At 38.3% G+C, this 25,262-nt stretch overlaps 1 protein-coding gene and 2 long non-coding RNA genes across 3 annotated transcripts; 2 read left to right on the top strand and 1 right to left on the bottom strand.

Moving 5' to 3' along the window:
• The first annotated feature begins 4,424 nt into the window (after positions 1-4,424).
• LOC141604786 (uncharacterized) lies at positions 4,425-10,145 on the top strand. Its single transcript, XR_012526218.1, has 2 exons — positions 4,425-4,650; positions 9,724-10,145. It is a non-coding gene; the product is annotated as an uncharacterized LOC141604786 (long non-coding RNA).
• Positions 10,146-14,760: 4,615 nt separating this feature from the next.
• LOC141604781 (protein WALLS ARE THIN 1-like) lies at positions 14,761-19,038 on the bottom strand. Its single transcript, XM_074423272.1, has 6 exons — positions 18,506-19,038; positions 18,338-18,400; positions 18,124-18,240; positions 17,296-17,701; positions 15,926-16,077; positions 14,761-15,325 (listed from the first exon to the last, which is right to left on the bottom strand). Exons 1-6 carry the CDS (start codon positions 18,724-18,726, stop codon positions 15,142-15,144), a joined length of 1,143 nt encoding a protein of 380 aa, XP_074279373.1. The 5' UTR covers positions 18,727-19,038; the 3' UTR covers positions 14,761-15,141.
• Positions 19,039-19,898: 860 nt separating this feature from the next.
• On the top strand, positions 19,899-24,975 carry LOC141604780 (uncharacterized). The gene is made up of 3 exons (XR_012526215.1): positions 19,899-19,957; positions 23,802-23,889; positions 24,645-24,975. It is a non-coding gene; the product is annotated as an uncharacterized LOC141604780 (long non-coding RNA).
• The last annotated feature ends 287 nt before the right edge of the window (positions 24,976-25,262 follow it).

The following is a 25,262-nucleotide window of genomic DNA, read 5'->3' as shown; positions in this document are numbered from 1 at the left end:
TTCGCCACTTTGAGGGACTGCATGTTGCACCCTCTGGCAGATATTTGGACATTGACAATTTCGTCTTTTCGTCCTTTGAGACGAGCTTTTGGCCTCCCCCGGTCCGAGACATACATCAATGTCGGGGCCCGGATGGACATTACAAAGATCGGCCTCGCTCAAAGTGACTCGGCCTATAAGGACATTGTAGGCAGACGAACCATCAATGACCACGAACTCAGACCAAACATTTTTGGCCGTATCCTCCCGGCCAAACATCACCGCAACTTGATCGATCCCCGGTACCGGGCCCCCCCGAGAAGTCGTATAGTGGGTTGGTACACGGGCTCGGGTTCTCAATCTTCAGACCGAGATTGAGGAAGCATTCCCTGAACATGATGTTTGTGTAGGCGCCTGTATCAATTAGGCACCTCTTAACCAAGTGGTTGGCTATACCAGCGGGTCGCTGTGTGGGGCTACGACTCCTTCGTAGTCTTTCTTTCCGATGGTTATATCGGGGATGGTGGAAGCGGGGATCGCTGTGGTGGGCACAAAGTTGATGGCTTGGTAAAGCTCATTTAGTTGCTGTTTGTGCCCATTAGCCGACCCTCCGTTCTCGTTACCTCCGATAACCACCGGATCACTCCTATCCTCCGGAACACCGATTTCCTATTCGCCCCGTCGGAGCTTGATTCCGGGGGCCCGCCTACGTACTTGCTGAGGGCCCCCTTTCGGATCAGCTCCTCGATGGCGTTCTTCAGATGCCGACAGTTGTCGGTCTTATGGCCGGGCTGGCCGTGGTAATCGCAAAATTGCTTTGCGTCGCCTTCAGCCCTTGTCTTGGGGGGTCTCGCCCACTTCTGCCCTTCATTCTTGCTCAGGACGAAGACCTCGGCCGGTGATTTGACCAGGGGGGTGAGACTGCTGTACCGCTTCGGGGTGTATGGTCCCGAACTCCCCCAGGCGCCCGACGAGTTCTGTTTCCTATTAGATCCGTCAGGCCGTGACCTATTTCCGTCACGGCGTCCTTCCTCTGCGTTGTCCCGGCGGCTCCTCCTCTCTGGTTGCCCAGCTTCGCTGTGGCCTACCCAGGTCTTGTGGTAGTCCTCCACCTTTATGGCTCGGTCGGCCATCTTTCTGGCGGAGTCTAGATTGAGGTCCTCGCACTTGATGAGCTCATTTTTGAACTCGCCTCTCGACAGGCCTTTCATCGGTGCGAAGGCCGCCAGTTCGGTGTTCAGCTCACGAATCTGCTGAACCTTAGCGTCGAACCTCTTGACGTAGCTCCGGAGGGACTCGTCATCCCCCTGTCGGATAGTCAGGAGATCCGATGTCTCCACGGCCCTTCGCTTGTTGCAAGCGTACTGGGCTAAGAAATTATCCCCGAGGTCGGCATAACAGTACACCGAGCCATTAGGTAGCCCTTTGTACCAACTCTGGGCCATCCCGTGCACGGTTGTTGGGAAGACTCGGCACCATATCTCATCAGGCTGCTCCCATACCGACATGTGAGACTCGAAAGCCTCGGCGTGGTCGGTTGGGTCACTGTCCCCTTTGTATGATAGGGACGGCAGCTTCATCTTGGTCGGCACCGGGACTTCGAGAACGTAGTCATTGAGGGGCTGTCTGACCACGTGCCGAATGACACACGGCGATCGGCTCCTCGCATTCCTAGTCCGGCTTCTCTCCCCGTAGCGGGAAGGGCTTCTTGTTATCCGACTCTAGTGAGTCGGGCTCCTTTCTTCGTTTCTTCGGGGGTGGCCTCGTTGGTGCCGCGGCGACGCTGTCCTCCCGCGAGGGGGGGAAGGACTTTGGTCTGCCACTGGAAACACGGGCACCGCTGGCGTTTTGGTACGCCTAACCTCTTGCATTGCTCCGGTCAAGTTGTTCGGAGTCACTTTGTGGGCTCGGGGCACCAGTGGGTGCGTTGCTGTAACCGTCGTTGCGACGGGGGTTAGCGGCGTACTACCCAATAGGTCCAGAAATAGCTTCAGTTTCGCTGCATCAACCACATGTCCCATGATGGTGACTTGGTCGGCGGGCAGCGGTGTTTCTGGTAGTATCGGCATCCCGTACGCCGGTTGAATTACTCGGCCGGTGGGGGACTGCCCGATCTCGGAATTAGGGACTGTGTCATCCTGGTAGAATGCAGTTTCGTCGTTCACAATTACTTCTTGTTGTTTTGACATCTTCTTAGCTTGATAGGTGGGTTTTGTTTTGTGTTTTTTTTTGTAAGGGATTTGACTAGCTTTTAGTATGGCTTTCCCACAGACGGCGCCAATTGTTCCGAGTGTGATTCCGGAGCAGATTTGTTACCACGTAAGCTTGTAGAATGATGACTTTGCTTGACTCTTCCTTTCGGCCTCTCCTGAAACAATGAACAAACTGAGGGCTCGGCTTGGTACCGAGCGAACTCACTCCGACGCTCAAGTCAGTAAACTTAAAGGGATTAAGTTGTGTGTTACTTGGCAAAGTATATAGTAGAGAGATAAGGGAGTTTATACCGGATTAATTGTGGGTTATTAGGTTATTTTTTGGATCATTTCCTCAATGAGGGTTGAGGAGTATTTATAGACTTTCACCTTTTGTCACGTAGTGGCCAAGTGGCAGAGCAGGTGGAAAGACTGTTCTACCCTCGGCCGGGGGACCCATGGCAGGCCGGCGGGCCCTGTTGACTCCATGCCGATGGGGTTTGGATGTGAGTACGCGGATGTGTGTCCCGGCTAGTTGCCTAGATGGTACCCAAGTGACAGGCCGACTGGTTGCGTCGGTTAAGCTGTCTAATACGTTAACTTGCTTTGGATATCTTTGACCTTGCTCAATGTGTTGACTCGGTCAGCGGGTGCAGAATATGCCCCATCAAATATGATTATTTAGACCAATCGTTGGTTGGCGCAATGGTAGCATGGGGCTGCGCTTGGTAGGGAGGTCTGCGGATCGATCCCCCACAATTGCGATTAGGAGGGGTTTAAATACCGTAATCCTTGGACACGCCCCGAAATCCGGATTAGTCGGCCCAATGTGGTTCGGATTAACGGATGGTTTAGACCAAAAAAAAAATGATTATTTAGAAACTTATTATTATTTATAATATATATAGAGATTAATATAGAAATAAAACATAGATTGAGAAATTAGGAAAAAATGAAAAAGCAAGGTACATGGCGAGCAGAGCTTTTGACAAGTATACGTATACCCATGGCAAAATTAAAAAAACGTGTAAAAAATAGAATTTCTTAGAATCCATTTTTGAAATAATTGTCAAAAATAAAATATTTGTCGTTTTGGGTCGGTTTTGAAAATATTTGTCAAATGGTGTCCACGTAGGCTCGGGATTTCTGGACCTAAAACACGCCACTACCAATGGCGTGTTTATAATGAGTACGGAAAGAAACTTCATTAAAAAATGGACTAAAACAAACACGCCATTGGGAATGGCGGGTTTCGGAGGGGAAACACGCCACCCCTAATGGCGTGTCTTATGTAAAACTTTTTTTTTATTATTTTTTATTTATTTTAAAGTTCAGTCAGTTGAGGAAAAAAATTGTTGTAAAGACACGCCACTACTAATAGCGTGTTTCCTTCACAAAACACGCCATTAGTAGTGGCGTGTTTCAACGGGCTTGCAATTGTCTACTGTAAGCCCGTAATTACACTAACGTTTGGAATGGGCCGAAATTTAGGAATCTTCACATTTTTTCTAATAAAGACCACCACTTATAAAGTAGAAACAATGTTAATAATTACTTCAAACAATTGGTTGGAAGAATTTTTTATACTCCCTTCTATTTTATTTTATATTTTCTTTCCCTTTTATTTTTACACAACAAATAACAAAGTGAATTTGGACTACACAAAACATACTACTCCACATGTTTTGAATTTGGACCACACAAATCATTCCAAAAAAGGAAATAAGGAAGAAAACCCGAATTACCGAATAAGCAAATAGGGAAGAAAATATAAAATAGGAGGGAGTATATATTTATTCTTTTTTCATAAAATCGGATCGTAGGATCGTAAAATCCTAGGATCAGATTATGATCATACCTTTAGAAATTTTCAAACGAATAGGATTGTAGGATTTTACAAACATAATAGAATCGTAAGATCTGGAATCAGTCAAACATTTTTGGATCGTAAAATCGCATGATCGATTCGGGATTTTGACACCAATAGGTTCAATATTCAAATCCCTTTTCTCCTCTATTATAATGCGACTAAATACGCGCTTTATGAGGCAAAAAAAATCATATCTGGAACCAAATCGACAAAAATTCGAACTAGGATCGAAAAAATTCCAGTCCAAGACTGAACCAGACCGAAATTTTCATTATGTCCATTTTAATAATTCCGGATTAATATCTAATAATAAAAAAATTATATTACAATAATTCCGATCCAAATCGGTGTGAACCAGAAAAATTCAGTCCCGAACCAAAAACCAAAATCGTAAAAAATGTTAGACCGAAGGCTCGTGCGGAATTTTTAATTCCGGTCCGGACCGAATTTTGCACACCTCTACGCACGGCACAACTACAGGAGTGTAGAAAGTAAATAGTCAAATACCCAAAACCTCAATAACACCTTTGTTTGTGGCTGTCACTCCTGCAGATCACCAGTCAACACCTCCGGCGTCGTTCACCGCTCTTTGAATTACTACTTTCACAGGTAATACTCTTATTATTCATCAATCATCATCTTCGTCTTTGAAATTATTAATTTAATTTGTGCTATTACCGCTTTTGGAAGTTTAATTCTAGGTAAACCGTTTGGTTTTGATGATATTACGGCTCTCGGAAGTTTAATTCTAGTTTAATTATCTTATTATTCATCAATCATCAATCATAATGATGAATTTTGTTTGTGGCTTAATTCTTAAATTATTGTGATGCTTATTGCTTAGGCTTGTTTTGAGTACTTGGATTGCTTAATTACTTCGTATTATTTTTGTTTGATGAATTAGGGCTTATAATTCGTGTGGTTATCGTTCCGGTTATTTGTTTGTCTATTCTATTTTTGGAGTCTCAGTTAATGGATCCGTCTTTGCCTCTCATTCAATTGAAAAGCACACTTTGATGAATATATGCGAGTGATATTAGGCCGGGTTAGCGTTATTCTAGATTTTAAGAGCAAGCAAACAACAAATCCCAAATAAGAGGAAATGTGAAGGACAATTAACACATAAATACACAAAACACACAAGAGCAATTCTTTCTTATAAACACACACAAGAAATTTTAGTACATGGAGAATAATCAAAGCCTTTGAAGTTCGAATCCTACGGAGAACTATCCATCTATGAGCGCACCCATACTCGGCTACATGATACGGAGTAATTCACAACGCCAACACATTCCCAAGTTAGAAACAACACTCCAATGATATGGACCGGAAAAGAAGCACATTGCACATATCAATCGCACCAAAGTAAACTTCATTCCTATTTAAATCCTTTGTCAAGATGCCCGACTTATAACAAGGTTCCATTATAAGTACCAGCAAGAAAGCACACAATACACATCAACTCCAAATAAAGCTGCTTGAACCACAGAAAAACCTACAACAAGGTTGACGTATAATATAAGGTCTGCATTCAGTGGAGGATCTAAACAAATTAAGAATGGGTTGGGCAAGAAATAATGTTCACCCATGCAATTCTATTCATTTGGATCATCCGAAAACATTATGTGTGCATCATTTTCAACACAGGGTATGTCAGAATATAACTCACCTACCTAGTTATTATGACATGATATTAACCCGGAGAAAAAAAAAACACCTAAAAAAAAAATCTTTTGGTCATTGTATTTTCCGACTTGAAATTTGTGATTAAAACTTGGGTGAATCCCAGGAGACCCCAGGTTCAAGCCTCCCCAAGAGCAAAATCTTGTGGAGCATTCTTGGCCTGAGTCCATGCCTAATAGACTTCGAGCCTGTCACCCTCGGGTGGTTCACCTGGTATACGTGGTTTGCAGGCTATCACGTACACCCGCGGGTTTACCCAGTGCGCACCGAAGGTAGCGACTGCGGGTTCCCTCGTTACCCCAAAAAAAAAAAAAAAAAAAAAAACTTTGCGTTGATTTTATAAGTCAAATGGGAAAGATTTTAACAAACATTTTATAACATCTTCCGTATTACTCCTAACTAAATGGCGACAACTGTCAATTTTGTGATGATCTTCTGGTTTGACTTTCAGAAGCCAATCGTTGACCTGACCTCTCTTGTCAGCATGCTTTGAACTCCCTATGTCCTTGAGAAAGACCTGGAGGTTCGAGAATTTGCTCTGAAGCTTTTCAAGCTCATCTCGTCTATGGTTCGATCCATTAACAGCTGACCCATGGCCTTAGCGGCATCACTTGCCAAGCTGAGGGCCGCCGGTTCAGCCATCACAATGTTTAGGCAAGGCGGGATTTAGCAACCCAACATGAAGTTATGGATAATAGAGTTTTTGGATGGTTTGTGGGAAAAGAGTAAGAGAAAAGAGATGGTTATTTGAACAGAAAAGTGGGATTAATTGATACCAAACTTTGAAATTATGGACTAATAAAGTTTAGGTAAACTGATGCTTTTCATTTTTCAAAAAGAGCAATCGTGTCACGTTTGGATCAACTCGAATCGGGTTCGGGTTATATCGGGTCGTAAGGACTTAAAAGCTCATAAACGCCTCTCAATATTTAAATTGTAGTCCTGACAAAGGTAGTACTCCCTCCGTAATTACGTAATGTTCCTGTTTGACTTTTTGCGGTTTTTTAGGTGACACTTTGATCACGTTTTTTAGGAGTATTATTTTTTGCAAGAAAAATATTTTTTTGATATATTTCTTGATAGAAATTACTCCATTATATAATTCAGCTTTTGCAGACCTCCCAATTCATCCATACTCCACCCATCTTCATCATTACCCAAAGCAAGACGAGGTAAGGTGTGGAGGTTAGTTAATTCTAGTAATCCCCTTGATGCGAGCATATCAGTAGTTGTTGGGACGTGAATTAAGTTAGTCAACCTATACAATATTGCTGGGAGGACCTTCATATTGTAACATTTAAGAAGTCTGAGTGTTTGTAGCAGGTAGAGTTTACCGATTGAGTCTGGCAATGTTTCGATTGGATTATGTGAAAGACTAAGAAATCTAAGATGTTTAAGCAAACCAATGGAAGGAGGCAGCTGTTTTATGTCACATCCGTCGACTACAAGTGTACGCATGGGCCAACACATTGTGTGGCAGTCCATTAGAAATTGTTCTCAGCTTCCTTAGTGTCTTTGTTATAGGAAGGTTGGATAGAGCTTCAACATCTTCCGTATCAATAACTAAATGGCGACAACTGTCAATTTTCTGATGATCGTTTGGTTTCTAGAACAACAAATCTTTCCCAGAAACATCCACGGCAAGATCGTAAACTGAATCGTGCATCTTATATCGAGGTTCTCCCCACCACCTTCATCTAGCAATGAATAATTCAGCAAAACCATTAGATACTCCTCACCAATCTCCTCCATTGTCAATTTTTTTGTTTCAGAATCGTCAAGAAACCCCTGAGCCAACCAGATATCCACCAACTCATCCTTTTCCATCATGTAACCTCTAGGACGGAAAGCAGCACAATAAGCAAAGCATTGCTTTAGAGAGGGATAAGGCAAATGATTGAAGGTTAACCTTAATGATGGGAGGATCTGGTTTTCATCATTTTGTGGCAAAGCCCATATCTCACTTTTTTCTATTAATTCCCATTCACTTGGAAGCTGCTTCGATTGAAGTATACCTCCGATTGCTTTTACGGCTAAAGGGACACCTTTACACTTCTCAACAATCTTTTTCCCAATTTCCTCTAAAATTGAAAATGTAAGTTGCTTTGCTTATTCTGAAGAACGAATTAAGAAAAGGTTGGATTTTCTGATGAACAAGCTAAAAGTCGAGCCTGCTTACTTAACAACTCGGGGTAGGTTATTCACTCTCAGTCTGGAGAAAAGAGTAGTGCCTAGACATAAGATAATACTGATTTTGAAGGAGAAGGGTTTGTTGAATCAAAACGCTTGTGTCTATGGAGCCATTACAATGGCTGAGCATTTCTTCTTGAAGAGGTTTGTGCTACCGTATAAGGAAGTTCATAAAGCTTATGCCAAGCACACGGGTTGTAGTTTGAAGATGTTGTCCCAAGGGAATGCAGTCATCAGTTCCTGAAACTTATTGTTTACGTTAATGCCCGTGGTTTCCAACTTGCAATATGCTAGCCCCAGTAAAGGTGCACAACTTATTCTCTCTTTGAGCCGACAATCAACTTCCTATTTCCCTCCCGCATTTTCCCTACATTATTTTGTCTCTTTTAATTACTGTCGAGTGTCGAATAAGGAACTTAATTGTTGGCATTAGAGGTATAGAGTACAATTCATTGCTGGATATGTAACTACGTCGCACTTTTCTTTCTAGTTTCCTACTTATGGTGAATTAGCACACGGCTTGAGTAGTGATAACATTTTAGGTAAAGACATTCCTTAGCATATGTAACATTTTCATTATGCCACTAGTGTCGTCTAACGTTGGTGCTTATTTCTCTATAATTTTTTTTGTACTCTCTATTTAGCTACCTTTTTCTAAGGGCTTGTTTGGATTGGGGGTAAAATGGGGGGAATGAATAGGGGAATGATATGTAAGGTGCATTTTCCATGTTTGCGCCATGAGAGTAATTATTCACCTCCCGAATCTATTACCCTCATGAAGGGGTAATACATTACCCACCCTCCCCCGGGTAATGATTATGGGAGTAAAACATCTTCTCAGTAATCATTACTCTTATATCCCAAACCTATCATCAAGGAACTCATTTCCCAGGTAATTAACTTCCCTAGTTATTATCACCCGATTAAAATTTAACATCACCCCCCCGCGATTATTCCATGGATTCCAGCAAGCCCTAAGTAAGAACGGGCCAAGGAACTAGGGCATGTTAGCAGTTACTTTGAATATGATGTCGATAGTTTGTAGGAGTTGAAACCTTTTGGTGTTTGTGGAGCATGAAATGGTCAAGAGCTTGCTTGACCTGGTAGTTCAATAATTAGGATGCAGCCAGTGAGTTCGTTTACTGTAAAATAAAGAAAGACATTGTGACCAAAGTCTGCCTTAGCAATGCATCTACATATAATATTGTTTGCAAAATCCACAGGGATAAGGGATAATATTGTATTGAACTAGGATGAGTAGCAGTTGGGAAATGGTAATATCTCGGCTGGTCGTACAGGTCACAAGACATGAATCACATGATACCAAATTGTATGGAGAGAAACTTTTCATATACAGGTCACAAGACATGAATCACAGCGTGGATTTCTATATGTGTACTGAACAATCTAGCGTTTTTTTTTAATATGTTGGTTCACAACAACCCCACTTTCGTATCTGGAGCATGAAATGGTCAAGAGCTTGCTTGATGGACCTTACCCTCATCAATGGCGTCAAGGATCACAGTGTGTTTTAGATTACTTGACCTGGTAGTTGATAATTAAGATGCAACCTATTAGTTTAGAGAAGAATGTATAATGCATGGGAAAAAAATCCGTTTTTGACCAAAATCTACACGTGATTTTGTTCGGAAACCGAGTTTGATAGTTTGATAAACCGAGCAAGAAATCCATTTGTGACCTGGTAGTTTGACCCTTAGTTGGTTGTAGAGAAATTTTCATTTCGGCTAGTTATTGTTTGTTTTGGCTGTTTTTTCTGACTCGTGCTACTTTTTTTGGTGGCCACAGAAGGGTTTGTGTGGAGAAGTTCGTTCATTCTACCATTGAGACGGTGAAGTACATGACGAGTTGGTGGTACGTGTATAGAAAAACACGAAATTGATGCTTGTGTTATGGAAGCAGGCAATGAATTTCCTTCTCTCATTTGTCTCTGAAACTTGTGTTGATTGCCTGATGTGAGTGGTGACTACTGTTTAGGACACCACTGCTTAGCATGATCATTTTTTAAGGAGTATGTAATTTGAACTTTTCCGTATCCAGTTATGTTCTTTTTGAGTCGTCACCACTGTCATCGCGATCTCTGTTATTTTTTAGTTTTTGCGTAAGACAGGAAGTTGAAGAAACAATACGTATTTGTTGGAATGCAAGTCAAAATTTCATAGCATGTAGCGATTATTGAAAAGCGCTTTTGGTGAGTATGTGTACGATCATGAACGTTGTTTTCTCAATGAGAATGCCTAGGTGAGCACCGAGCACTGTTATAGCTCCTATTGTACTTGTTCCCCTTTCGCAGCTTATTAGATGTCGCCGTAAATATACTCTGCATTTTCTTTCCCAGCCTTTCTCTTTGTCTTGAAATTTCCAATACCGTCGATCAATCTCTTCCCTTATTATCTTTAGCACCTTTGGTTTTATTATAGCCCGGCAGATTCAGAAAGTTGTGGCCTATGCTTTCTCGTTGGCTCTTTATCTTCATCGAACTTTCAGGTTATTCAGCCGATTTTACTGTAGGATTCCGAGATACAGGATTGTTCATTTAAATAATACTCCCTCATAATGATCTTAGTTTGACTTTAACAATTTTTAGGGCACCACCTTGCCTCGGATTTTCTCTAATTATATTCATTTTTTTTTATTCCAAAAAAAAAAAAAAATTACGAAGAACTTTTTTTTTACGATGATTGTAAATATTTTATCTTAGCGTTATGAGAGGATTAATGTTATTGTTGTTTTAATGATTTTAGCTTTTTTTAAGCAGTCACCTGACTAAATGTAGTCGCTCACTGAGGCTCTGTTCTTTTCTGCTGAAAAGAGCTTATCTGAGCTAAAGTAAATTTTCAGCTTATTTTAGTTCAGTTCAGCTCTATTCAGTTCAGTTTCACACAGTTCAGTTAATTTATAAAGAGATAAGCTGAACTTAACTAAATATAAGCTGAAATTAAGTCCTAAAGAAAAGAGCCGTATTCTTGTATTTAAAGCCTTAACTTACAAATAGCATATACTTCGTAGTTATAAACTTATATACCCATGGGTCATGGCATAAAAGTTTTATAAGGTCACGATAATATTTATGTATATAAAACCGTCCAATACAAGTTTTATGAAAATTTTAGTCAGGTAACAAAATTATTACTCTGTATGAGTATTTGTTTACAAAGTAGTCCTTACATAGGAAAAAAACGGTAAACAAATGACGAATGACGTAGAAAGGAGAGTAAATATGTCACTATTTTTTTTTCTAATCTTTAGACATACTGCTTTTACCAACCTATTATATACCCGTCTTACCAGAGAATTTGTGACGATTCAAAATGTGATTTTTTTTTAAAACAAAGTAACTCAATCCTTCATTAGCCATTATATGTCCGTCGAAGTTATTAGATGTTCAGTAGGTCTTATGAAAGACCGTCTTCTACTAATTTAGTGAGAGACATAATAATGAAAAAAGAAACTCAGTGGATGACTCACCCCCATCATGTAAGAGGTCTCTCAATAACGTTATTGAGAGAGTGTCGACTGTTTCTCTAAAGTTTTTGTGTGCAACCGCGAACGGATGTACTCCCTCCTATTCTACATAACCGTCCCATTGTGAAAATTGGACAAGAATTAAGAAAGTGAGTTTAGACCAAACAAAACGGACAATGGGACAGTTAAGTGAATAGACGGAAATGGAATTGAATTTGGACCACACAACACTTACCAAAAATAGACAATGAGACAGTTACCCGACTAGACGGAAATGGACAATGGGACAATTATCTGGAATATGAGGGAGTATGTAATTACATTTACGACTTGCATCATTGCATGTTGCGTAGGAATAAATTCATTTGAACTTTTGCCGCCAAAAGAAACGAAAACTACCGCTGTTTCAAGGATGAATGACGATCAAATTCCAATCCAACCTATTAATTTTCAACCTATTAATTCAGGTTTTCGATCAATTTCTTCTTCTTATTCATCTTCTTTGATCATCAATTCAGTAATTTTATCAATTTATCAACTTCTATGATAGTTGATTTATCTCGAATTTTGGTAATATTGCACATAATCAAATTTTCGCAAATCTAGGGTTCTTGCTTTTTGCTGTAGAATTCTATCGATTCGACTTAGTTAATGAATTAATTGTTGAATATGAATTGAAGGAAATGATAATTCGGCGAATTAGGGTTTGAAATTGCGGTGAGTAGTGAGAAACTACGCTATTGATTGGTACATCTATTTTCGCAATTTCATAAAAATTGAATAATATGATTGCGATTGTGAATGTCGAATTAAGATATCGGATTATCGGCGTTTAATTGAATATTATTGTGATTTGTGGATGCCGATTGCGGATACCGGCGTTTGTCGTATATTATTGTGATTTGTGAATGTCGACTGTGGATACCGGCGTTTTAATCGAATTTTGTGGAATTCACTGAAAGCAGATTTGTAGATTTGTTAGTGTATAACTAATGGGGTTAATTTACAGGTGTAAAATGTTATGGAGCTAATTTGCACGTAGTGGCAAACGTTTGGGGGGTTATTTGCCACTTTCCCGGTTTAGTTCATGACTTTGTTGTGATTTACCACGAATGATTATATAGTCAGTAAGTTTCCTGAGAGACCGTCTCTCTTAAGAATTTGTGTTTTACAACGGTACTTAATCGTCTGGTTATTATGCATTTGCTGGATCTTACTATACACTCTGTCGACTTCCTCTTGTTTATTTTGTCTCCGTTTGACTTTGATGGTTCAGTAATATCCGATAGTTTTTATGATTTATTGTATATGCTCCCTATTTGTTTTGATAAATCAATTATGTCAAGTTTCAGGTCGTATTTCTACTTATATATAGAGAAGCTAATGATCAAAGTTGACATAGATAGGTTGCCTACCAAACATAATTTTGAATATAATCTCCGAGATCAATACATGACCGAGATATAAAGGTTTTGGAGTTTACTTTGTCCACATTTTACCACTTTTTAAGTGATATTGATCGCATTTAGCTAGAGTAGGCCGCAATTACCGATACTGTAACATTGACTGAAACCGACATGTAATACTATGCTATCAAAGTTAAAGGGGGATAATAAATTTGAGATGGCAGTAATTTATAAGAATGAGGCTTTTTCTTTTGGTATTATCTTGATCCTCTTTGCATATGCATTGTCAGGACTTCGGATTCTATGATGCGTTCAAGAGTATTTCATCTCGCAGTGTGAGAATCAGCTCTTCCTGGCTATCTTGTAATCCATGAATGGTAATATGGTATGCCCGAAATCTCTATCCTTTATGTTAATCTTGGTGACTAGAATTCTACTGCTCTTTCTGCTACTACTCTACTAGTGGCTATATCAGCAAGAAAATATTGTGTCCGCGTATTAGAATATATATGCGTTTTGTATTGATCTAAGACTTAAAATCTATAGGAGTATAAGCCAGTGCATCTTGAAGGAAGTGACAATCTAACAACTTATCTTCTCATATGATTCTATTGCATTACTAATTAGCCCCCATAATAGGATCCTGGCTCCGCTGCTACTTGCATGTATTTTCAAAGTTCCATCATTGAAACTGCTTATGTTTTTCGAAATTAGGCCGTTTCTTGATTATCGGATTCTTCAAGTATAAATACTATACATGAAGACTGCTTACATTACTAATTATGAGTATACTGCTTACATTACTAATTATCCCCATAATAGGAGTATACTGCTTATGTTTCGTGAGTCGTGGCCGTTGAATGTCTTGAACATCCATCTCGCAACATAGTTTTAACAAGTGAAAGAGATGTTAGAAGGAGTTTGTCTTTATCATGACAGTTTCTGTAGCAATGAAGGCTTTGTCAAGAGCTTGTGAAAAAAATCTTTTATGCAATGAGTGGATATTTATCTGCTTTATAATTGAATCTAAGAAGAGGCGTGCAAAAATTGTGGGGCATGTAAAATTGAATGTAGTATTTAGGTTGATTCAACCGATCAGGTTATTAAAGGAAAAGTGTGATGATACTAATGAAATGCTTTCTGGAAAAGGTGCTATCAGTTTTAATTATGATAAATTGATAACTAAGGACACATGCGTTTGGACTTTGGACTATGCTGATTTTTGGATGCGTTTCTTTTGGTTATACCTTTGACTAAACTATTGTTTGTCAGTGATTGGCGTAAGTGTAATTTCATTTGATTCCCGTATATTAGCCTGAATTAACATTCTATAAATAACTTTTGTTTTTAGTGCCAAGGAAATCTAGATACAAATTACAATCACTTGTTTACTTGTACAATCATAGCATAAGTCGTTTTGATGATTTGTGTCATTGTGTATTTGTGTGTGTGTCTCCTCTTTGTGTATCACCCGTATTGCTCGGACTCTTCATTTTTCCTCAGTTACTTGTATTAGACAGCTGAAACTCGGATATGAAATCCAACAATTGTCACGCCGAGCATGACACCTTAGTGACCTGAGGCATATTTGTGTAATTGTGTTGGATACTCATAGTTGAGTTGAAGTTTAATTGTTTATCAGTTGGTCATGCGAGTCCATCTATACATTGGTTATTAATGTTAAGATTTCATTGCAAAGCAGGTGAAAGTATCAGGGCTTTGTCATGCAAGAGTCCCTGCTATTCAGGTACTTGAACAAATCTGGAACAATTATCATGATGCTGGCATGCTGCTCTTTGTCTTTTTAGGCTTTCTGGGTAGTGAATGTTGCACATGCCATATACATCGTTTAAATAATCTGTCATGCTATATTTCATTAATATCTTGATTAACTCATAACATTGCTAGCATAGATTTGCTTGTTTGTAAGAAGTCTCAATCAAAAGGTAGGCAATGGCACAAAAACATGAATTTCATGAAAATGCTTTTCCAGATTTTCGACAGGATTGGATAAGATCCAAGTGTCTTTTCTTGTAAATCAAACCAATAAATCTAAATCATAAAGCTAGGTGGTATTGTTGGCTTTGGGGTGCATTTACGCTCCTCATGGCGCACATCTTAAGAGATGAGAAGCGTCACATTCATCTCAAAACCTACTTTTTTTTTTTCTTACTTCTTTGACCCTTCTCCTAGTGAAGGGATACTAACTGAATAAACCACTTCATAACACGCACACACAGAAGAAAAAAAAAAAAAACCTTCCTAGACACAATAGTAGTAGTTTCTTAGTTGCCAACCCGTGCCACAATTCCTTGTTTGCCTGATGTTGTAGTGGTTAGACACTTTCTGATAATGGGGGAAGTAACGGTTGAGTAAGGGCTGACTTGGATTGGCTTGTTGTTCTGTTGTTGCCATTTTCCGGGGAAGGCTGGATAGCTGCCCTTGCAAATTTTGACTCCTCATTCTTCCCCCACAAGACTAGGTATAATCCTGCTATGATCAGTGCTGCCCCAATTATCCTGATGCCAATTAAATTGATGGTTGTCAGATTACAGATTACAGTCTCCCACATTGATCTTACAAATTCAAGATAATTTACGACTAAGATAATGATTAGGCGATTGCATGCTCATACAAACTGACTTTCTTCCCTTTCTTTTTACTTTCGAGTTGGCGGAAAAATATTTTTATTTTAATTATTTTACTGTCATTTACTTTAACCAGCACCATGATAGCAACTTAATCAAGCCCTTGTTGCAAAAGCAGGCAGAAATGTCAATTAGCACCTTAGTTGTTTTTGGATTTCTAGTTACTAATACTTATACTAGTCAGCAGTGGGATCTTTTTCAACTGTAAAAGAGGAGGTATACTCATCATGCATTCAAAGCTTTGAAGCCTTGTGGAATACAACCTAACATTACTGCTCAATGGGACATGCTAGTGGGTCTTTATATTTTGCATGATTGCTGAGTGCTTCATCTTTCCGTTCCTTTTTTTTTTTGGGGTGGGGCTAAACTTAATGAGTTTTCTTAATTAAGAGCTGATCTAGATAACACAGTTGAGAGGAAAGTTTCTGAATGGGGATATGATAGAGTAGAATGGAAGAAAGAAGTACATACCCTCCCAAGTAGAATTCTTCTCCTAACGCAATGGAAGCCATAATAGCGACAACCAATGTTTGAACGGGCTGATACACTGCAACAAACACTGGGCCTCCCCTATCGATGCACCAGATCTGTACAGCGAAAGCGATCCCTGATGCTACCACTCCCTGCGATTATATGATTTGGTTACTGAAAAATATCAACAAAATAAAAAACCTCACCCTAACCTGTTTCATTTTTAGCACTTAATGTTCATCTACTCTAAACCCGAGTTGAGATCATTAGTCCTACTTTTATGTCTCATCTTGTGTCCCACTATCATAATCTTGTAAACTTTAGATATTTTTTGGTGAAGCAAATAGAAACACATCAAGAATTTAGGAAAGTAATTTGTGGTTTTGCATGGCAAATATAGACGGTACATGATTACGAACTTTAGCACTAGAATTAACAGTTATATCTGTTCAATCCGTGGACTTTTAGAAGCACTCCTTAGGATTCGAACCTGAGAGGTTCTATTGAATTCCTCCTCTTGATTTTAGCTTCCAATTTGCCTCTCAGTTTGAAGTTAAACTGACAATAATGGTCACCTATTTGTATAATTGTACGGTAATATTGTGTGTGTAATTACTGAACTGTTAACCCCACAATTTGTGGTCTGCACATGGGTTGACATGCTATGGCCATGCTTATTATTTCCTTAAAAATCTTGACTGACAAGTGAGAAACCTTTTTCTTTATACTTGGTATGGCATGACAAATTGACAAATTATGGGGACAGCGTGGATATCCAACCCATTTCCGTCGGAAGGTGTTTTAAGTGATCCCTTTAGTGAGCCTTATACTTCACCTATGTTGTTATCATTGATTACTTGGCCGTGTCGTGTCATACACTGGTAGCTGCTCAAAAATTATCATTTTGAGTGAAATGAAGTGGCCTTCTTACAATTAAGAAGGTAGTTAAGGCTGCTATATCAAGGTCTGAAAACTTCTAGGTGAGGTTATCATGTAATATCATGAAAGGTATTGTATGATGATGGGAATACCTCAAAAACAAAAAAAAAAAAAAAAAAAAAAAAAAAAAAAAAACTACTTAAAGATGCTAACCATTGTGAGCTTTAAAAGTAAGCAATATGGTTTTAGGGTAAAGATAATCTTTTATTGTCCCTACCAATGTTTTGTATTGTTTTTTGATCGTTTTGTTTAAGATAAGAACATGCAATTGAGTACTTAAGTGAGCATGGCAATCTCACTGTCGGTGGGGACATAGGGAGTACTGGAGTAGGTTGCTATACCGGAGAAGTTTGACGTTAATTTTATGGTTAGACGTTTAATATGAGAATCTCTCTCTTTACTTTGAGGTGTTATGTGATTGAGAGACTTACCGCATACATGATAGTAAAGACTTCACTACCAGAATGGAATTTCCAAGCATCTAGGTCCCTCTCAAGGAAAGCCGCAATAATTAGGAATTGGATCAACCCGAAGAAGCAAGTGTAAGAAGTGACTGAGAGTCTTGCTGGGTACTTCTTTAGAACTGGTGCTTGTAAAACAAGCCAACCAGACCAGGATAGACAGTGTCCAATGAGGTAGACACAACCCAAGGCCCAACTTTTTGGACTGGCATCTCCTAGAGCGAGAAGCACGGGCGTGGAATCATGGAGAGTTGTTGCCGGGGAGTATATGGCTGGCCCCCTGTATAATGTTATAACTGTGGCCCCTGCAACACAAAATGCTGTTCCCAGCACCTTTGCTATGCCATCCTTCCTGTCTAGTCTCACTTTCTCTATCCTGCATAATCCACAATATACGACCATTTTCTTTTAGGTACTTTAGTTATAGCAAGTCTCGTATGACGGTATATTTTCCTCATTTGGCTGTATGGTTAATGAGCTGCTTTTACCCAAAGATTCTAATACTCCCAAGTTTTGTGGGTTATATACTTATATTTATTCAACTGTGCAATTTGTGCATGTTACCACATGCTGTTGTAAAGCTGTCATTCTTTGTGATCAGTACCATACTACCATGTCTCTAGCATGTCTTTGTTAGTATTGCAGATCATGCCATTTAGGGAAAGAGGAATATTTGCCTCTACCCGTATGGTTGACTGTGAATATTCATATGCTGTGTTTCCTTTAATTATATGTTTCCTTTGTTTTTGGGAAAATACATGTGCAGACTGCAGGCATAATTTTGTTGGACAAGGTTACCTTAGGAGTGCAGCCATGAGGAAAGTGAGAGCAGGAACAGAATTCTGAACTGCTGACGCGAAGGTGGGAGATGTGTTGTCCAAACCCAGCAAGTAAAATCCTTGATTTGCTGTTATCCTGTTTGAGGTATGTATATGTGAGCACACTCTTATTATATAAACTATATTCTCACCATTTGTTCATGCTGTAGAGTAATTAGTAGTTTAGTTCATACCCAATGAGTGCCAGTAGGAAAAACTGAATCAGGAACGAAAGATTTATAGGCGGCCTCTCCTTCCTGATTAAGTAAAAGTACACAAGAAATGAGCCGATAAAATGTCAGAATATTTAATAAATTGCGTAAGAAATACACGAGAAATAGTTGATCATCTTGTGAACGTACTTTTCAAGAAAATAAGCGAAAGGAAGGAGAAGAAGCAAAGCAATGATGTTCCTGTAAACAGGAAAGACAAGCTTGCTTATTCCCATGTTAAGGGCAGCTCTAGAGACCACATGAAACCCAGCATATCCAAATTGCAACGCCAACATGGCGCCATGCAATTGGAGCTTTTCGGGTATTGAGCACCACATTCTACTATCCGAAGATCCACCGCCATCTGCCATAGTTTTAGAATGATCAGACACTTGCTTTACTTAAGCAGGATAAACTGTATTAAGGAGGGAAAATATGAGGAGTAGTTGAGAGTTAAGGACCAAGTTAATGGGTATAAATATAAGAGTTGGAGGGAGACTTTGGGTCCCAATATAGTGTAAATTCATGGCCCACCATGTGGGTCCTAGTAATACGTTATGCAAATGTAAAATAAAATAAAATAATGGAAAGGTGTTCCAAATGTTTTTGCTTGTCTCCCACATCTTTGTATTATTTTCTTCTTCTCGTGCTACTAAGCTGACAAGACAGTCCTTAATGGTTATGAAAAATAAGGTTTTGTTTGGAGGCATGCTATTAATAATGGGTAATAGAGGAGTAGTAGGGAATTGGGGTGGGTGTTGAGGGTGTATGACAGGAAGTTGCCATTGATAGATAGCACGCACGAGGGGTGGTGGGGACTATTCCATGCATGTCTTCATCCTCAGTACCCTACCACCTCCACCACCACAACACCACCCCACCTCCCCCTCTCTTTCTCTCTCTCTCTCTCTCACAAATACCCTCATGGTTGTGCTCATGTAGCTTTCTATATTAAATCCTATTGTCACTAATGCAATAAATTTTGAAAAGAGAGTTTCATAAATTATTTTTTTGGTCCTCTCCATACGACAAAGTATTAATTTTTGTTACTCAGACTTGGTTGGAAGTGTTGGACATGGCACATATATTTTGATTTAGACACAAGAATATTGTGAAGTTTTAGTGTAAAATATGTTAGAGAGTGTCGCATAATGTTTGAGAGTCACAATGATAACGAATTTGTGATATCTAGGGCTCTAGAGGTGTAAATGAGATAGACATGCTCGGCGAGCTTTCTAATGCAGCTCAGTCAAAGTTGAGCTTGACTAAGCTTGAATCCCGTGCTTGGTAAGACTTGGTTGAGAAGCACGTTTGGTCTTTTTTTTATGTAATTTTAATTTAGTCGTTTTTAACTATACTTTTATAGTATTTACTTTTGATTATATTTGAAAAAATGAAAAAGAAAAAAAAATAATCAAGCCATACCCGAGTTTGTGAGCAAAATTTCTAAGCTGGTTTTGTATTAGCCGCAGTTAATTTTATTACGGTCACTCGGAAATATAAGAATATAATTAAATCCATCTTTCTCATCTCGCCTTGTTAGATATAGGCCTGATTTCTGCCGCTGGGAGGAGATAAAGTCCACTCCACAAGCCTTATAAGGTTTCATCCTAAAACTACTCGTAATTCGCAATAGAAAAAGTAGCTTCTTAGTATGTTAAGTGACCAATCTTCTTCTGTTCTGTCAATGTGCTATACTCATATGGGAATTTAAAGGTTGACATATTTGTGTTTGTTATCTGCTTATAAATGGAGGTTGGATTTATGACATTATTTGTTGTGATTTACATTATGTAAACATTGTATATTCTCAACTCTTGCATTTTTGATGATCTCACATGGTAGTATATACGACTACTACTTTAAAGCACGATCTCTTTCGACCGTACATGCACAAATGTACTATTGTTAATAGTTTACACTATTATTAATATTTTAATCAGATAAAATACATTATTATAATTTCCCTTGATGGTCGGTTGCATCCCTCATTCCCTCATAATAACACCCAGTGATTTTAACCGATTCTAAACCTTTGTGTTGTGAATATTATAGCTGTTACGTTTGTTCTTCAATACTCCTTATATTACTCATTCCCTCATCCACGATTATGTGTTGGAAATGTTGGTAAAGTTACTTCTGCACAAAAAATTAATTTTCCTCATCAACCTAGTTAATTTGTCACTATTAGTTTGGGTTACGACTCGGTAACAATTTACAAGTATTTGGTTTCTATCCTAAGTATTTTTTACACAAGTAAATTTTGTTTCTATTGCGGCTTGCCCCCCATTTTACCATGTTTTTCCCACTTTAAAAATCGAAGGAGTTTTTGAAAAAATTGGAGGACTTTAATCTAGGCTCATTTCTCTACAAACAAAAAAACAGTAATTATTGTATGAGACGGTTTTACATTGTAAGACGGTTCATTTGTATAAAAATCACTCTTTTATTGATAGCAATCAATGAATAATTGTTTATAAAAAATGACCGTTTCATGGTGTGACACCATCTTATTCTAGAATTTGTGAAAAAAAAAAAAATTATAGTAATACTTTTGTTTCAGCTTTTTTGTAAAAAAAAAAAAAGACCACTTTATGTGAATCCCAGTACAAGTAGTGCTTAAGAAAGTGCCTATTGAGCGAGCACCATCATAACATCTCACTAAGTCTATAGATCATTAAGTTAAGAGCCTAGCTGACAGTTGGGAACAGTTTATTGATCATCATGTATTCATATGCTTAAGATTGTTCAATCAAGTCCTAAATATGTATTTAGAAGGGCCAAAATAGGTTTAGTATAAAATATAAATACTCCTAAACGTAAAAGACACTGTGATCAGCTTCATCTTTTCAGGAATTAAGGGGATAATGGTCCACCATTTAAACCCAAAAAATTCCAAAGTATTTCATACTGGTTACTTTTAATTGGTATAATACCATTTGATGTAAAAGAGAAAAGTTGCAGCCAACAGGAAGAATCAAACTTTTCCAGCAGACATATTCAAAACTATAAATCTATCTCAATCTTTTTTGTTTAACCATCCTCAAAGCTTAATTAATTGAATCAAAGGTCTTTTTCTCTTTTAACCGCACGCTTATATTTTTATTCCTGTTAATTATACTATAAGATCGTCGTATGATGCAACCATATTAAAAGTGGCCACTTTATGATAAACATTGACCATTTTATGTGAAAAAATGTAAAAGTGGTCATTTTATAAAAAAATAAGTTCACTTTTAAAATAAAATGGTCATTTTTTGTCCGTGTCACCTCATATGACGGTCGGACACAATAATTACTGTTTTAATCCTTGTCTTAAGTAAAGCTTATTACCTGTTTCCACTAATATTTTCACACCGAGAGATCATGTGTTTCCAAAATGTGGGCTATGCTCTGCTATCAATTTTTTTCTTTAAGAGACATATTGCTTCTTCCACTTCCTGATACCACTATCATCATTATAAAATAGGTAAAGCAGTTAAAAAGATTTGGGAAAGAAAAGGCTGGTCTGCCCTATTAGGATACTTGGAAGTATATGATTTTGTATTACACTAGTTTGAAAATTGGTATTGCATTAACTATACTTGGTGATTTTAGTAGACATTTCTATTTCTGTTTATTTATATTTATCGGTTTTTCTAGCGCGTGTCCTTAAGTCACTCATTAAGTTCATCTCAGAAGATTCAGGAGAATGTATCATGAGAAACCGAAGTGTGAATCGATTTTTACCGTATTTTATGAATGATTCTTGTAATTTTTTCTTTAATTAGGTTCTTAATGTGTTTCCTATGGGTACATGTTAGAAAACTCATTTATACACGGTGTGAGAAGAATTGCACAATTGAAGGTAAACTATGCAAAACAAGTCTAAACTATTGAAAATAACATAAATGTCGAGACACAAAAGCCTCAACATCATAAGCTTATGTATCTTTCAATTGTTTAGGTCCTTATTTCAATGTTTACCGAAGAATGGAAGGAAGGTCTATTTGATTCGGACCCGGCTTGTATGAACCGGTCGGTCACCATCCTGACCATTACAGTTGTGCATGCTGGTGCATTGATTGCTCATCTGCAGAGTTTCCTCCTTATATAATATATGGTGACAGCTATGGCTGATATAGATTTGCACGGGAGAATCCCAGTGTTGTCTGGTCATGTCAAAATGTATAACTGATAAATTTGAGGAACACCTAAACGGACCTAGATTATGACAGTCCTATACAAAATGCTTTGAGAGATTATTGTTGAGATAAAATTCTGATATACTTCATTATTAATTTTTTGGGTGGCTCTGTATACTTGGTTAATAATCCTATGTTGTTCGAACTTTTCAGTATAGGAGATTTGACGTTTACCCTTTGTTTTGACATACATTTTAGAACAAAAGAGAAGGTAAGAGTAATGTCAATTTCTTGAATTTCTTTCCAAGATTTGTCTATGTTTAGGCAGTCAGCTCCAAAAATCCCTCTATTTTCGTACAATTTATTTCTTTCTAATCCAATTTGCTAACTCTTTCGCTAGCTAAGTTTGATCGACGCTCATATACACTCTCGTGTCTGGTCGAGTCTTGAGTTATCATGAGAATGCTCATCTTACTTTGCTTGTCCTAAACAGCATGCTGATACTCAAAATTTGAGGACATATTGTCATAAGTTGATTGAGTTGTTATAATTATTGTTTAGATTTGCTTCAAGTAGGTGGATTTTCTTGGGCCCGAGGAAGGTGATAAAGTTAAAATTTGAGTTAAAAGTTTTTATATTTTCATTTTTTACAGAAGAAAAATTTCCAGGCATGTTTACATTTTTGACCAGTTGGTTTGTTGTTTGTATATATTAACTTGAAATTTGAGGCGCCTAAGTGACTATTTGCATTGACTATCAGGCAGCTTTTGATGATGAGGTTGAGCTTGTGATTATTTCTTTTCATCATTTTTTTGTCAATCTGTACCAGAAAAGATGAGTGATATTCTATTAGAGTATATGATGGTTTTATTTTAAGTGTACTGGAATCAGTGATTTTGGTGATTTCACCTGTTTCCACTTCCCCACCTATGTGCCATGCTAACCCCACTCCATCTGCAATAGTTAATGGTTAATGTATACGGAGTAAATGCTAACAGAGTGTGAGACAGCAACATCAACTTGTATGGGTTTGAAACTTGTTTTCAGAATTGGTTGTTGTGGTCTAATTTCCGTCATTGTAACATAAAAGTGGTCGATAACCCGATACTGCTCAAACCCTAGTTGTCCTAACCATCAAAACTATGATAGCTCGTTTGTGATGAGGTGCCCCACCAATATGGATTACTGTATTAAATACCATGGACTAAAGTTTCTTTTATGTTTTTTTTTGTTTTTGTTTTGTTGGCGTAGATACTCGTCGTAAACTCGTAATTGATAACAAATGATAACTAAAGTTCATGGCATTGTTTCTTCTGCAACAGAGATACTTTGGGTGAGAGCCACAGCCCACAGTGCACTTTTTGAAAGCTGCCATTGACCAAGACTCAAAATGGAACTTAGAGGTGTGAGGTGCGTATGTACAATACTCACTTTTGAACATACTCTTGCGAAAATTCATTAAATCAACTTTACACGAGTAAATCATATTTAAGGTTTATAAGCATATTGGAATTGCACATTTTACAATCTGAGAGGCGCCGCACCATGGGTTACAAGACTCACTCAACCATAGTGATCTAGTAGTTTTGGTTCGAACTTATTTGTTTTTTACCTTGATGTCAATGTAAAATACGTGTATACTCGTATCACTTAATAGGAAAGGTCCGTCCTAGTATGTAAACTAGTGTCTTATTTTCTTTTTTAGATGATTTGGTCTTCTGATTCTTCAGGTTCGTTTCTACATAACCAAATAATGAAACAGTGCCATCAATGGCAGATTGTCCGCCATTGATGGTAGGTAATTCACCTTGATGTCAACCTAAAATATGTGTATACTCGTATCACTTAATAGGAAACGTCTGCCCTTACATTATGTAAACCAGAGTCTTATTTTCGCTTTTAGATGATGTGGCGCTTCTTATTATTTGGGTTCTTTTCTACAAAATCAAATAATCAGTGTCAACAATAGCAGATGACTTGTGAATAATGTAGGGGTTAAATGGTACAAATTGGTCGGATTGTTAGACGAGGCATAACTTGTTCAATAGATCGACATGTAGTTTGTCGCTCTTGTATGTCTAGAAGTTTTAGGCAGCATAAGGAATGTAGCAAAATTTGTCTGAAAGCCACTGTTATGTGAGTGTTGGCTTTTTTGCATGATTCAGATAAATATAAATGAAACATTGTGGAGAGGAAAGATCTGTTAGCAAAATTACAAGGACGTGAACCACTACACTGTCAATCTAGACATGCTATATTGTGTGAATGGTCATCAAACTTCTCTTGTCCATCGCTGCCTGCCGATAAGGTTTGTTTTCTAATTCTCGCATTTGAAATTACCTTCTGTTTTTGAGGCTCATTACCTTAGCAAAGAAAAGTCTAGAAGATACAATTTGGAAAGTCGTAGTTCTTAAGCTCATGATTATTTTTCACTTAAGACTTGGGAGTGAGTTTGAAAATTTGAATAAATTTGTGACGATGATATTCTAATTAGATTTCATCATGTGCATATATCGTCTATGTTATTCTAATTTGTCGTACACAAAATCTCATTTGTGACGGCACGTATCCGTCACTTTGGATATCATTTTCTCTCACAAATAACCCAAATAGAGGAGAGAGGGGAGCACATGGGGGTGCCTCCACCTTATCCCCCTTATCCGTTTTGTGAGTGGCATTACCCGTCACTTGATCCGACCCGTCTTCAGCAAGACTAACTGGTCGTCGTAAACGTCCCTCGGGATTTATGTGGTTTGGAAAAACTCGTCTTAAATGGTGGTACT

Source organism: Silene latifolia, chromosome 10, assembly GCF_048544455.1.
Source record: "Silene latifolia isolate original U9 population chromosome 10, ASM4854445v1, whole genome shotgun sequence".
NCBI lineage: Eukaryota > Viridiplantae > Streptophyta > Magnoliopsida > Caryophyllales > Caryophyllaceae > Silene > Silene latifolia.
The sequence above is the reverse complement of the archived record's forward strand: the minus strand, read 5'-3'. Positions and strand labels throughout refer to the sequence as shown.